General features: G+C 38.6%; 1 protein-coding gene and 1 pseudogene across 9 annotated transcripts in view; both read left to right on the top strand.

Moving 5' to 3' along the window:
• PHTF1 (putative homeodomain transcription factor 1) overlaps positions 1 to 15,497 on the top strand; it is a 95,946-nt gene that overhangs the window by 21,724 nt on the left and 58,725 nt on the right. For all 9 annotated transcript variants that reach the window (XR_006206584.1, XR_006206585.1, XR_006206590.1 and 6 more), the window contains exons 4-5: positions 6,797 to 6,866; positions 7,595 to 7,753. Coding sequence is in view for 2 of the 9 variants with exons in the window: in XM_042953486.1 (XP_042809420.1) it covers positions 6,797 to 6,866; positions 7,595 to 7,753 (229 nt within the window). In the remaining 7 variants the exon portion in view is untranslated. The remainder of the gene's footprint in view (positions 1 to 6,796; positions 6,867 to 7,594; positions 7,754 to 15,497) is intronic.
• On the top strand, positions 9,598 to 14,702 carry LOC122227842 (annotated as a pseudogene).

Below are 15,497 nucleotides of genomic sequence, written 5' to 3'. Positions count from 1 at the left end.
AGCTGTTTCCTGACTTCCTGGTACCCTTATAAAATACATACACACTCTTAACAAGTTATAATCTTCACAGCCTGGGTTCTTACCTTTCCTGCTTCTGTCTCGCCTTACCTTTACCCCTTTTCACTTCCACTCTCCTTTGGCTTTCTTGAACTTTCCTAAGTTTTTGTCATTCTATCTCTTATTTCTGGGTCTTCTCTTATGCTTACCTTTATTCTCCCTTGTGCTATGCCCCTTGTCTGTCTTTCCAGAGTCTCACACATCCTTAGGTCTCAGGTCAGATATTATTTTCTTTTGGAAATCTTTCTTTGACTTATAAATCTGACCGAGCGGCCCTTCGTGCATGTTCCAGTAGTGCTTTACTTGCCTTGTCGTTGTTTCGTTGTTTCATTGTTCATCATCTCCCCTTAAATTGGGTGACTTCCTTCTGTGCCTGACTATAAAGTAATTTGATTCTCTCACGGGCAACGAGATGGAAATTTTAACACACTAAAAGATGGAGATGTGTTATCGGGTTTCCACTTGTCTTTTTTTTCCTGTTGAATACATTGATGGTCCAACAATATTGCAGCAATGCCTCCAGTACTTTTGTCCCTCTGCCTAAAAGGAGGAGCTCCACTGGTCAGGTGGTTCTGATCCTTGGCGGGGTTGCACAGTTACGTCGGGAGCAGCGGGTGGAGAGGCTGTAGCAGGGGCTGCGCAGAGAATTTCCAGGGCACCTTTCTGGCAACTAGGGCAGGGCTGTCCTGCTTCTCTCCTGCGATCTTTCTCCCAGGTTCTTAGGGTAGAGGTGGCGTCCACTAAGGAAACTCACTCACATCTCCCAGAGCTTAATCCCACTGAACCTTCCAGAGGCAAGCAGTCTCGCTTGATCTCAAAAGATCCTCTCCCTACATTGATTTGGAATGCATTTTGTACCAGTTAATGAGGGGCAGGATATGTAGTGGTTTGGAAGGAAAATGACTGGGGTAGAATCTCTGTGCCTGGTCTCCTCCTCAGTAAAGCAAGGGTAATCAGAGGTACCTGTCTCACAGGACAGTTCTGAGGATTAAATGAGTTAAACAAGTTAATGTAAGTATAGGTAAAGTGCTTAGAATAGAGCTTGGTGCATGTTTCCTCTTACTGTATTATACTATGGAAAGTGTAGGATAAAGCAGAAAAATCCTATACTATGGAATGTGTAGGATAAAGCAGAAAAATCCTAAAAGCATGGCACGTGTTTTTTTATTCTTCCTCTGCATAAACAAGTACAGAGGATTGTGGTGGCTTTCTCATGTCTCTCAAGAACAGGGGTCATAAGTTTATTAATGACTCCTCTCCCTTTAGGACAGAAAAAATGGTAAGGGAGGTTCAGGGGGCATTTTCCTGAGCAACCCTCGTACGTTGGCTTTATCGTCTAATTCTATAGTGTACACTTTTTGAAGATAGAGCTATGTTTTGACTTATTGCTGTATACCTAGCTCAGGTGGAGTATCTAGCACATAAAGGCACGCGTTGAATATTTGTTGACTAAGTGAACGAATGAATGTATTTCTGTTGCTAAGGGAGGTTTTCGTAGTTTGGTAATTGTCTCCAGTTAATACTAACTCTAATTCTATAATGTTAAAGGTGAAAAGTCTAAAAAGCAAAGGAAGCAGAAAAATTCATTTGCCTCTAAAGTTAAGGCACTTAAAGCTTCTTTAGTTGGAATTGTACTGATGCAAATGTCCACAGGGTCTTTGTCCGTTAGAATACAATGCAGTGATGTTTTTACTTTTGAAATTTTAATTTCTGCTTTTGAATATAGCCAAGATAATTATTATTCCCATGGATATTATGTAGATTTCAAAAATTAGTGCATGTGTTTTTTAAAGGATTGTTTCTCTGAAATGTCTAACTTTCAAAATTTGATTTCTTCCAAGATTTAATTTCATTACATTTAAGGTTTTAGAACATTCTTCTGTAAAATCTATAGTTTGTAGTTGAACTATATAGAAACATAGGATCCACTTGTTTGGGTGGATGGAACTAGAGGGTATTAAGCTAACCATAGTAAGTCAGAGAAAGACAGATACCATATGATTTCACTCATGTGGAATTTAAGGTACAAAACAGATGAACATAGGGAAGGGAAGCAAAAATAATACAAAAACAGGGAGGGGGACAAAACATGAGAGACTCTTAAATATGGAGAACAAACTGAGGGTTGCTAGAGGGGTTGTGGGAGGGGGGACGGGCTAAACGGGCAAGGGGCATTAAGGAGGACACTTGTTGGGATGAGCACTCGGTGTTATATGTAGGGGATGAATCACTGGATTCTACTCCCAAAATCATTATTGCACTATATGCTAACTAAATTAATTAATTAATTTTAAAAAGCTAGAAACATTGCATCACCCCCAAAAAAGATGACTACATTTATTTAAACAGAGCTGAAGATCAATACTGGCTCAATGTCTAAAATTGGGAAATAGCAAATGGCTGTAACCTTTAATTTTTACTTTAATTTTAAAGGTTAAATACCTAATTTTTAAAACTTGTTTAGCATTTATATATGTTGATTATGAAATTAAAATCCATCTTTTAAAAGTTTTGAAGTAGTGAAATAAAACTTTTAGGCAAACCAGGAGTTTAAAACACAAAAGATAATTCACAAACTTGATTCATAATATACAGCAAGGTTATTAGGGTTTGTAAGCCCTGAGTTTTTCCTGTAAAAAACTGTTGTCTATATGTTAATAAAATTGAGTAAATGCCATCCCTTTGGAGCAATAATGATTAATTTAAGAAACATTAGAAACTTGGAGATGTAGCAAGTACTCTATAAAAGTCCATGCATTTTTATCTTTTAGGAGAAATGAATATATGTCTAATAACATCACAAATTAAGCTGCTTTAATTTGAGGTGGTAGATGATAAAGGCCCTGAAAGGATTCTTTCTTCATGCCCTGAAAAAAAGTTTAGGACTAGATTTTTGGTTAAATGTGGTAGATTAGCCATACACATTTATAATCTCTCCCTTCTGAATCACCACTAAGTTACATGAAAGGAATCCATAAAGGGGTTGTATAGAATGGGTACCTCCCCAAAGTCAAGGAAAAAGATTGAGGAGGAAGGTCTCAGCAAATGAGAAATCTACATATATTTGGAAGATAAAAAATGAATGGAAGAGAGTGTCAGGAGAGCATAGGAGAATGCCAGTTGGCCTGCAAAGCTCCCCAGAGAGGCTTAGGACTTGAATGCACCAAGGTTCTATGTGAGGCAGAGGTGAGCCACAGGGCTAAAAATAGGGGATTAAATGACCTTTGTATACAGAGAGGTTGGACCTCCAGTCTTCTCATCAATCCCTTAAAGACAGGCAACAGTGCCCCTTATGAAGGAGACCACTGGTATTCTGAGAAAATTCATTGGAGAGGGTCTGTGGACAGCTAAGAGCAGGGAAGAATCATGCTAAAACCAGAATTGTGACCCCCCCCCCCCCACATTGGTTTAATCTCAGAACTTCCACCACAGAAATCTGTAGCCTTCCTATCCCTCCAGATATGGACATTGGGTGATTCCCTCTAGCTGGTTGATTACACTGAAGTGAAACCCCAAATCTATAAGCTATGCTCATATACACAGAGCTTCCAATAAGTTTTAAAGAATTTCTAGACATATCGGATAAAGAGTTAGTATCCAAAATCTATAAAGAGTTTACCAAACTCAGTACCTGAAAAACAAATAATCCGGTGAAGAAATGGGCAGACGACATGAATAGACACTTTCCAAAGAAGACATCCAGATGCCCAGCAGATACATGAAAAGATGCTCAACATTTGCTCATCATCAGGGAAATACAAATCAAAACCACATTGAGATACCACTTCACACCGGTCAGAGTGGCTAAAATGAACAACCCAGGAAACAGATGTTGGCGAGGATGTGGAGAAACGGGAACCCTCCCACTGTTGGTGGGAATGCAAACTGGTGCAACTGCTCTGGAAAACAGAATGGAGGTTCCTTAAAGAATTAAAAATAGAACTACCTTATGACCCAACAATAGCAGTACTAGGAATTTATCCAAAGGATACAGGAGTGCTGATTCATAGGGGCACATGTTCCCTAATGTTTACAGCAGCACTGTCAACAATAGCCAAATTATGGAAAGAGCCTAAATGTCCATCAACTGATGAATGGATAAAGAAGATGTGGTTTATATATATAGTGGAATACTACATGGCAATGAGAAAGAATGAAATCTTGCCATTTGCAGAAATGTGGATGGAACTGGAGGGTATTATGCTAAGTGAAATAAATCAGGCAGAGAAAGATATCATATATTTTCACTCATATGTGGAACTGGAGAAACTTAACAGAAGACCATGGGGGAAGGGAAGGGGAAAAAATAGTTTCAAACAGAGAGGGAGGCAAATCACAAGAGACTCTTATAAGAGAACAAAGAGAACATAAGAGAACAAACTGAGGGTTGATTGGGGGTGCTGGGGAGAGGGGAAAACGGTTGATGGGCATTGAGGAGGGCACTTGTTGGGATGAGCACTGGGTGTTGTATGTAAGCGATGAATCATGGGAATCTATTCCCAAAGCCAAGAGCACACTGTATACGCCGTATATTAGCTAACTTGACAATAAATTATATTAAAAAAAAATTTCTGTTGAAGTAAAACGTGCTCAGGAAATATGGATATACTTATATGTATATAACAGAATTTTCAAGGTACAGATTGAGGAATTTCCACAAACTGAACATAACCGTGTAACAAGCACTAAGATCAAGAGATGGATAATTAGCAGTACCATAGAAGCTTCCCTCACATACTGTTCCAGTCACTGTTACCAGCAGAGGTACACCAGTATCCCAACTGCTAGTGCTATAGATTAATTTTACCTTTTTGAACTTTATATAAGTGAAATTATACAGTACATACATTTTTTAATCTAATGTGTTCTGTTCAGTGTTATGTTTATGAGATTCATTCATGTCGTTGTATAATTATAGTTTATTTAGCACAACACTACAATTACCCATTCTGCTATTGATGGGCAACATATGAGTGTTGATGGGTAGTTTCCAATTTGGGGCTCTTACAAATAATTCTTCTATGAACATTTTATACACATTATTTGGTGAAATACATACACATTTGTCTTGGGTATAAACCTTGAAGTAGAATACTTAGTCCATCAGGTTTTCAGCACCTCATTCTAGTATATAAGGAAACAGCCGATGCTTATTAGATATTTGACTAAATCCCCAAAGTAAAAGAGAATAGAAAAGAATGAACCCAAAGAGTCAAAATGAAAAATTTAATAGAGAAATTTGAGGAAATTTCTGGTAAGCAGAATAAAAAGACAAAAGAGGTAGAAAATAGAAGAGAAAGTTAAGTCTTAGAGGGAAGAAATATGAAAATAAATTATAGGAAAACTTCCTTAAAGCTGAAAGACATTGATTTCCGTATAGAAGGGATTTTTCAGCACAATAGATGTAAAAGACTCCTGTCAAGGCACATCATTCTGAAATTTCTGAACACCATGAATAAAGAGATTCAGAGGAAAGAAACAATTCATGCTCAAAGGATCAGGAATCAGAAATGCACTGGAGTTTGCAACAGCAACATTGGAAGCTAGAAAACAGAACAATGTCTTAATTCCTGAAGGAAAATTGTTAACAGCTTTGAATTCTACACCTAGTGTAACCTTTAATTAGGCATAAGTGTAGACTGAATTCATTTTCAGACATGTAAGGATTAAAAAAGTTATCTTCTGTGACCCCTTTCTCAGGAAGCATGTGAAGGATGTGCTTCAGGAAGACAGGTGTAGGAGCTAGAGATTCACCGCAGAGGTGAAGGGGGTTGTCAGAGTGAGAGTGAGAAGTCCTGCATTACAGTCAGCTGTGCAGCAGGCCTGGAGAGCAACTAATCTGATTACAACATGAAGATAGAAGGTTCTGGGAAGGGTCTTTCCAAAAAAAAAAAAAAAAATTTTTTTTTAAGAAATAAAAGACTTTGATTAATTTTCTGGCATTTGAGTATTTGAAAATGATAAATATTTTAACCGACCATGAATAAAAATATAAAATATGGCTTACAGGGAATATTTCATGATGATCATAACTATTGATTACTGATTTATCAAAAATGAATATAACTACATTGTAAGGATATATGTTTCAGGGGTGGAAGTTAGGATGTGGGGATTAGCTGTATAAGAGAACTAAATTCTTACATGCTGTATTAGGAATTGGTAAATTATTTTTTGAATCAATAAATGAAATAATGGCAGTATAAACATATTATTTAGAAGTATGGAAGTAAATACCAAGAGAAATAGTTAAAAAAAAAAAAAGGATGAAAGTTATTTGTTTTTGATGAGAGGAGGGGCGGGGTGGGGGGGGGAGGGTAATGAGGGGGCTGCTATTTTGTACTTACTGATCCTTTGGCATTGTTGGATTTTTTTTATTTTTTTTATTTAAAATTTCTTTTTTTTTTTTTTAAAAAAAAAAAAACCAGAACATTACTAGGCTCCACACCCAATGTGGGGCTTGAACTTGTGACCTCAAGATTAAGAGTCACATGCTCTATGCCTGAGCCAGCCAGGTGGCCCTATTGTTGGATCATTTTAAAAAGTGGTAAAAGTATATTTTTTGTATTGCTTGATAAACTAAAAATTAAAACATTAATGATAAGTTCTTTTAAGGAACATTAGGATTAAAGTGTCCCCATTAGAAGGGAGTCATAAAGAAAAAAAAAATGTGAGTTTACCTTTTGTATTTAAAAGAGCTTTTTAGCCTTATCTCTGGTTTTGTTTTGTTTTATTCTAGGGCTTCAAAAACAAACCAAAAAAGATGGGTCACATAAAACCAGACTTGATTGACGTGGACTTAATCAGAGGTGAGTTCCAACTTTGGCTCATTTCTTATGTATATTATTATATTATTTCATAGTGGTGCTAGATATTATCTTCCCTTTATGATGGTACTTTAATCTCCAAAAGGAATATTCTTCCCTCATTCAGGCCTTAGGATTTTTTCCCCTTTGCTTTGGTACTGTGTGGCTATATAAATTATATATATGGTGTCCATAAGGGTAAATTATATACATGGTGTCCATAAGGGTAAAAAAGGGATGAACTTGGAAATTGCTGTTGTGTAATTGAGAAAAATATACTGTATAACATTCATGTAAGCCTGATTTATTTTGAGCTCCTGTCCTAGTGATTGAGGCAAGGAGTTATATTTAATGAACATCTGAGAGGATTCTTTTTATTTTTTTTGTTATTTTTAATGTTTTTATTTATTTTTGAGACAGAGAGAGACAGAGCATGAGCAGGGGAGGGGAAGAGAGAGAGGGAGACACAGAATCTGAAGCAGGCTCCAGGCTCTGAGCTGTCAGCACAGAGCCCGACGCGGGGCTCGAACTCACAGACTGTGAGATCATGACCTGAGCCGAAGTCGGACGCTCAACCGACTGAGCCACCCAGGCGCCCCGAGAGGATTCTTTCTAACTGAACTGGTTATGTGTTGATTTTTACTGTCAGCTGTTTTTAATATAGTGTTACAAGGAAGCATTACTATAGTATATGTAAATGTTTGATGTTTTGTTTTATTGTATATTTAAAGGCTCAACATTTGCCAAAGCCAAACCTGAAATTCCGTGGACATCTCTGACTCGAAAGGGGCTTGTTCGAGTTGTCTTTTTCCCGTTGTTCAGCAATTGGTGGATTCAGGTTACCTCTTTAAGAATCTTTGTTTGGCTGCTACTGCTTTACCTCATGCAAGGTAATTGGAGGGGTGGAATAAATTATGACAGGTTTTTTTGTTTTGTTTTGGTTTTTTGCTGCTTTTGCTATTAGATGATGCAGACCTTACTGTTCTTAGTTTTACCCTTCCTTCAAGAGTTTAAAGTACAAAGAAATGAAGGAACGTACACCATTTGGGGATCATCTTCGATTTATTAGCTCACAGAGAGCAAACATGATTGTCTAACTCTCTTCTCTTGAATTTCTTTCTACCCGTCTTGCTGGCCAGGCCTTTTCAATCTTTTCTTCTGTGTGACCTTTGAATATTGGATTACCTCAAGATTGGATCCTGGATTCTCTTCTCTAGGTACTCTCGTCAAGCCCCATTGCTTTAAAATAGCTGATCAACTGGTGATTCTCAAATTTATATCTCCAGGCCAGATCTCTCTGCTGAACTTCAGACTTATAAATCCAACTGCCTGCTTTTAGGCATTTCTGTATAGAGATTTAACAGGTATCTTGAACCTAATCCTATCCAAAATGGACCTCTGGATTTTTTTTTTTTCATCATAGTCCACGACGCTAGCATCACTTTGCCTAGACCACTGGAATAATGTCTACTCTGAGCCTTCTTTCTACCAACCATTATTTTTACAGCAACCAGACAAATCTTTTACAGTAGAATTCATATCATGTCATTTTCCTGGTTAAAACTCTTGAGAGATTTCTCATTGTCCTTGGAGTAAAAATCCAGACTCCTCACCACGGCTTCAGTGCCCTACGTGGTCTGTTCCCTGCTGACTTCTTAGAGGTCGTGTCTTACTGCTCTCCTCCTTGCTTGCTGTAGGCATACTGGCCCTTTTTCTGTGCTTCATACAGAACTCTGCATTCTGTTTGAAGGCTATCTTTTTTCTCATCTTTAGGATCTGAACTCAGATGGAACTTTCATAGAGAGGGCAGCCCTATCTGTACCTTCTAATTTTTTTTTTTTTAATGCTTATTCATTTTTGAGAGAGACGAGTGCAAGGGGGAGGGGCAGAGAGAGAAGGAGACAGAATCTGAAGCAGGCTCCAGGCTCCGAGCTGTCAGCACCAAGCCCGAAGTGGGGCTAGAACCCACAAACCTCGAGATCATGTTCTTGGACGCTCAACCAACTGAGCCATGCAAGTGCCCCATGTACCTTCTAAATAGTCCTACCATTCCCCAGGAATCTATTTTAATTTCTTTTTTTTTAATTTTTTTTTTTTAATTTTTTAATGTTTTTATTTATTTTTGAGACAGAGAGAAACAGAGCATGAGCAGGGGAGGGGCAGAGAGAGAGAGAGGGAGACACAGAATCCGAAGCAGGCTCCAGGGTCTGAACTGTCAGTACAGAGCCTCACGCGGGGCTTGAACTCATGGACTGTGAGATCATGACCTGAGCTGAAGTCGGACGCTTAACCGACTGAGCCACCCAGGCGCCCCTCTATTTTAATTTCTGTATTCCACAACTACCTGATGTTGACGTTTCTCTTCTACATTCAGGGACCCAGCACATTCTCTTTACCACTATATGGCCACTGCCTACCAGGAATACTTTCTGAAAGGGGACCATGTATATACTATGGTTATACCTAAGCAAAAAAGACATGAATTAGAACAGAGTAGGTGAAGGTTGGGTTAGGGTGGAAGGATTTGGGGTGACTTTTATTTTATCTGTGTCAGTTTTTTTGAATTAACTTATAGTGGGAAAGATAAATCTATGAATTTATGGATCTGTAAGTTCAGTTTTCTAAAGTTGTGACAATGCTGTCCAATAGAATTTTGATGATGCTAGAAGTGTTCTATGTCTCACTACCCAGTGCAGTAGCTGTTAGTCATGTGTGGTTTTTGTGAGTACTCGCAATGTGGTTAGTGTGACTAAGGAACTGAATTTTAATTTTATTTAATTGTAAATAAATAGCTGTCATTTTAATGGCTGCATAATATTCCATCATATGAATACACTGTCATTTAAAATGATCATTTTCATGTCTATGTGAGTCTCTCATATGGATTTACCATAAATACTTTTTATAGCTACTTAGTATTCCATTATATAAAAGTATCATAATTTAAATAACTTTCCATATTATGAACATTTAGATTATTCCTGGGTTTTTATCCCTATTAATAATGCCATCATGAACAAAATTTTCCATATTTTATATTATTTCCTTAGAATTTATTCTCTGAAATAGAATTAAGAGATTGAAGAATGTAAACATTTTAAGGCTTTTAGTACATAAAATGAAATTGCTGGGGCACACTTCTTTTTGGAAAGTAGTGGATGACAGTGCTTGTCTTAGCACAATCTGACTATCATTATTATAATTTTAAAAAATGTTACCTAATTGAATGTACAAAAAAAATTGTGTGTTACTCATATAGTTTGCATTTTTTGGTTGCTTATAAAAATGAACTTGTAAATGTTTTTCCACATGTTATTGAAAAATTTAAATTATATATATTAATTTTCATATATGCCATGGTCTATTTCTAAACTACATATTCTGCCCCATCAGCTTATCTGGTTATTCTCGTATCTGTACCACATTTCTTTAATTATTATTGTTGTTTAATATGTAGTAACATTGAGTAGTATTCCTTTTCAGCATTTCTCAGATGTTTTTACTTGCTTACTTTTTCAAAATAATTTAGAATTATTTTATCCTAATCAAAACGAAAAACTAATTTGGAATTAGACTGTAACTTCCCCCTTCCCATGAAGATTTTGATATATTTAGGGGGAGTGGGGAGAAAATTGATATATTTCACCTTTTAATCAAGTCTTCTGTTACATCTCTATTTATTAAAGCTTTGTAGGATTTTTAGTTCTTAGATCTTCCTAAAGTTTTTTTTTTTTAATTTATTTTTTTTTTAACGTTTATTTATTTTTGAGACAGAGAGAGAGCATGAATGGGGGAGGGTCAGAGAGAGGGAGACACAGAATCTGAAACAGGCCCCGGGCTCCGAGCTGTCAGCACAGAGCCCGACGCGGGGCTAGAACTCACGGACCGCGAGATCATGACCTGAGCCGAAGTTGACCGTTTAACTGACTGAGCCACCCAGGCGTCCCTTCCTAAAGTTTTTTAGGAAGATTTTTTAATCCAGTAAAATATATATAACATATACTTTACCATCTTCACCGTTTTTACATATACAGTCGGTGGCATTAAGTCCATTTACATTGTTAGGCAACCATCACTGCCGTCCATCTCCAGAACTTTTTTCATCTTTCCAAACTGAGACATAGAACAATAATTCCCCAATTCCTCCCCTCTTGGGCTCCGGGCAACCATTCTACTTTCTCTCTGAACTCTACTTTCACAGTTCCTCTGTGACTACCTAGAGTAGTCTGGGTACCTCATGTAAGTAGAACATTGCAGTATTTGTCCTCTTGAGCCTGGCTTATTTCACTTAGCATAATGTTTTCAAGGTTCATCCATATGTAGCACATGTATTTCCTTCCTTTTGAAGGGTAAATAAGAATCCATTATGTGTATATCCCATATTTCATTTAAATATTCATCCATCAATGGACACTGGGTACTTCTACATTAAAGTAAAATATTTATGTGTTTATTTTTGTTGTTGCTGCTGCAGATATGATACTTTTTATTTTATAAATTTCAACTGGTTAGTGCTGTTACATTTGAAGGCTGTTTATGTTTAAAATTGTTATAACCGGCCTCTTTATTAACCTCTCATTAATTTGAATAGTTTTTCAGTGCTCCTCTCAGATTTTCTTATTATACAACCATGTTTTTGGCAAATAATGAAAATCTGGTCTCATTTTTCATGCATTTCATTTACTATTATTGAATTAGTCAACATTTTCAGAGCAGCGTTTAGGTGATAACAGTAAGAATGGTCATCCTTGTTTTGGTCTCGATTCAGAATGTCTTCATTAGTATGATGTGTGTTCACTTACTCTTTAGTATATAAGGGACGTATTTTTATATTCCTGTAATTTTAGAAGAGCTTGGCATTTAAGATTAATTACAAATCAGGAACAAATGTTAATTTTTGTGGAATGCTTTTTCACCATAGGAATTGGCCAAACTCAGTGGTTAAAGGTACAGTCCTTCACAAGACTGTCCTCACTTCAGACACCAGCCTCACTTTGGGATTCCCCAGTGCTACCCTAACTTCTGACCCCCTGGCTACAGTTTTGAGGGTCCCCCACTCATTCCTGCATGTTTGATAATTCACTCCCAGAACTCAGGAAAGTGTTATACTTACAATTACAGTTTTGTAATATTAAAAGTATATTATTATACAAATTAGAACAGATGCATAGTGTGAGAGGATTCAAAATAGGAAGTTTTCATCATCCTCAGGGATATGGTACCCATTCTGCCATGATGGGTAGCAAAGCTGACAGACTAGTGTCAATCAGGGATGCTCACCCAAGCTTTGGTATCCATAATTTTTATCGAGGATTTATTATGTAGGTATAACTGATCGAGTAATTGATCAAGTGGCCAACTCAGTCTTCAGCCTTTGTTCCCTCCCCACCCCTTCCCAGAGGTCAGGCTGATCCAATGTGCCTCAGAGCCTCAACCCTCTAATCACATGGTTGGTCTTTCTGGCATGGCTACCCCATCTGCAGCCACCTCATTGGCGTAAACTATCAGGTATGGTCCAAGGGGCCCACTGTGAATAACCAAGGTACTTCCATCACTTGAAAAATTCCAAGGATTTAGAGGTTACCTCCCAGGAATCAGGGACAAAGGCCTTTTACATAATTGCCAATTGAGATGATTTGTATATATATCACCCAAATTATGTTATTAAATTATTGGATTAAATCAGTTCAGTAAACAAACATGTAAGTGCCTACAATGTGTGCACAAGTCGTGTTCTGTCTGGGCTCTGAGATACATTTTTCGCTCCAGCATAAACCCTGCATGGTCTTGGTGAATTATTCTTTGTTTTATTGTCAAATTTACTTTGATAGTATTTCAGTTATTCATTCAACAGATAATAAGTGCCTCTTATGTGCTGCATACTGATCTAGCTATAGCAGTGAACCCAAGAGACAAAAAAATCCCTTCATTCATGGTGCCTGCTTTTTAGTAGTAAATTTATATCCATATTCATAAGCCAGCAAGATCTGTAGTTTATTGTTTTGGTGCTGTCATTTTTATGTTTGGGTGATAGGCTGTTAGAGCATGAAATGAATTTGGTAGCTTTTTCTCCACATAGGAATAGTTTATATAGCACAAGAATTATCTTTTTTTTTTTAATGTTTATTTATTTATTTTTGAGAAAGGAAGTGAGAGCGTGAGCAGAGGAGGGGCAGAGACAGAGAGGGAGACAGAGAATTCCAAGCAGACTCTGCACTGTACACATAGAGCCTGATGGCGGGGCTCAAACTCACAAACCATGAGATCGTGACCTGAGCCAAAATCAAGAGTCAGACACTTAACTGACTGACCTACCCTGGTGCTCTATTTTAATTAATTATTTTTTTATTTGAGAGAGAGAGAGAGATCAAGCATGCACAAGGGGGAGAGGGGCAGAGGGAGGGAGAGAGAGAGAGAGAGAGAGAGAACGAGAACGAGAACATCTTAAGCAGGCTCCATGCTCAGCACAGAGCCGATGTGGGACTTGATCTCGTGACCCTAGTCAAAATCAAGAGTGGGATGCTCAACTGACTAAGCCACATAGGCGCATCTAAGAATTAATTTTACATGAAAGTCTGAAAGAACTCACCTATTAAATTGTATCTGGAATATTTTGGATGTAGTTTTTGATATTTTTCTGTTTCTTTCACCATCTGTTTCTTTGGACAGTTCATATTGCATAGAGCAGTTCATAGCATAGTAATTAAGAGTAAGGACTCGAGCCCAGTTGGCTGGGTTCAGATCCCAGCTTTGCTAATTGCTACCTGTATAATTGTGGGAAATTATTAGAAAATACTGATCCTCAGAGCAGAACATCACTTCATAAGGTATGTGTCATACAGCATCTAGCTATTTCTTGGTAGAAAGCCTTTTGAAATATCCAGATTATTGTCAGAAAGGCAAATCCTTCAAACACATCATTCTCTTTCTCTGTGACCTGAGACTTCAGGTTTTGCCTCAGCTGATGTGTTGGTGGATCGTATTGTCGGAAGTTATGTGCTTTTACCTTGTACTTTTAAAATTGATAGGTTTTTGGCTGCCACCTGGAGCAGGAGCGGGGGAGAGCGTGGCGTGGGCAGCAGTGGTGCTGGTGGTGACTCCGCCACAGAGCAGGAGGGCCAGGGCAACACGCTCACTCTGTCCCCGGTGAGCGGCGTGTGCAGGGAAGGCGCTCAGGGTGGCGACTGTGGCCGGGGCTGCGGTGTCCCCTGAGTGGCGGCGACAGCCTTGGCAGTGCCCCCCAGCAAAAGCCGGTTCCTTTCCTGTTGGGAGCGTGGGGCTGGGGCCCAGGGGACCCTGGGCCACGGAGAGCAGGAAGAGGATGGACTGCCCGGCCCTACCCCCCCACCCCCCACCCCCCCACCCCCCACCCCATGGAAGAAGGAGGAAGTGATCCGAAAATCTGGACTCAGTGCCAGCAAGATTGATGTCAACTAGTTCAGTCCAAGTGGTAAGAAGTTCAGAAGCAAACCTCGGTTGGCAAGGTACCTGGGAAATACTGTTGACCTCTGCAGTTTAGACTTCAGAACTGGAAAGATGATGCCTGGTAAATTACAGAAGAATGAACAGAGACTGTGGAATGATTCTCTCAATCAAAATAAATTGTATATTGTGTCGCTTTTATGCTCTAGCTGTGCTGGACTACTCCTAATACTTAACCATGGCATGTGCTTTCAAGATTCTGCTTGCTCAGGTGCTATTTCCTCTGCTTGGAATGTGCTTCCCCCCTTCCTCTCCATCTGGTGGACTCCTACTCATCCAACGCCCAGCTCCATTGTCTCCACCTCTGTAAAGCCTGCTCCTGCATTCATCAGGCAGAACCAGCCCCTTCTTCCATAATGCCTCCCTGGTGCTTTGCCATTGTATTTATGATTGTTTGCTTCAACTAGACCCTGAACTCCATAAGGGCAGGGACTGTCCTTCCTTCCTTCCTTTCTTCCTTTCATCCTCCCTCCCTCCCTTCCCTAGCACATAGTAAGTGCTTAATGTTTGCTTCTTGTTTGTTTGATTTAATATCCACCTCGTTCCAGAAATGTATAGTGCTCATAAATATTGAATACAAGCAGCAAGGGAAAGAAGAAGAAGGGAAGACAGATCAGGTTTGCAGCAGACCTGACCACAGAAACTCTGCGGGCCAGAAAGGAGTGGCAGGATGTATTCAACATGCTGAATCAGAAAAATATGCAGCCAAGAGTTCTTTATCCAGTAAGGCTGTCACTCAAAATGGAAGGAGAGATAAAGAGTTTCTCAGACAAACAAAAAGTAAAGGAGTTTGTGAGCACTAAACCATCCCTGCAAGAAATTGTAAGTTGGACTCTTTGAGTGGAGAAAAGATGAAACAAAACAAAAAAGACCAAAAGCAACAAAGATTAGAAAGGACCAGAGAACATTACCAGAAACTCCAATTCTACAGGCAACACAATGGCACTAAATTCATCTTTCAGTACTCACTCTAAATGTGAATGGACTAAATGCTCCAGTCAAAAGACAGGGTATCAGGATGGGTAAGAAAACAAGCCCCATCTGTATGCTGCTTACAAGAGACCCATTTTAGACCTAAAGATATCTACAGATTCAAAGTAGGGGATAGAGAACCATCTATCATGCTAATGGTCGCCAAAAGAAAGCCAGAGT

The sequence above is a fragment of the Panthera leo genome, chromosome C1 (assembly GCF_018350215.1).
Source record: "Panthera leo isolate Ple1 chromosome C1, P.leo_Ple1_pat1.1, whole genome shotgun sequence".
In the NCBI taxonomy this organism is placed as follows: domain Eukaryota; kingdom Metazoa; phylum Chordata; class Mammalia; order Carnivora; family Felidae; genus Panthera; species Panthera leo.
This window is presented reverse-complemented; position numbering and strand designations above follow the sequence as displayed.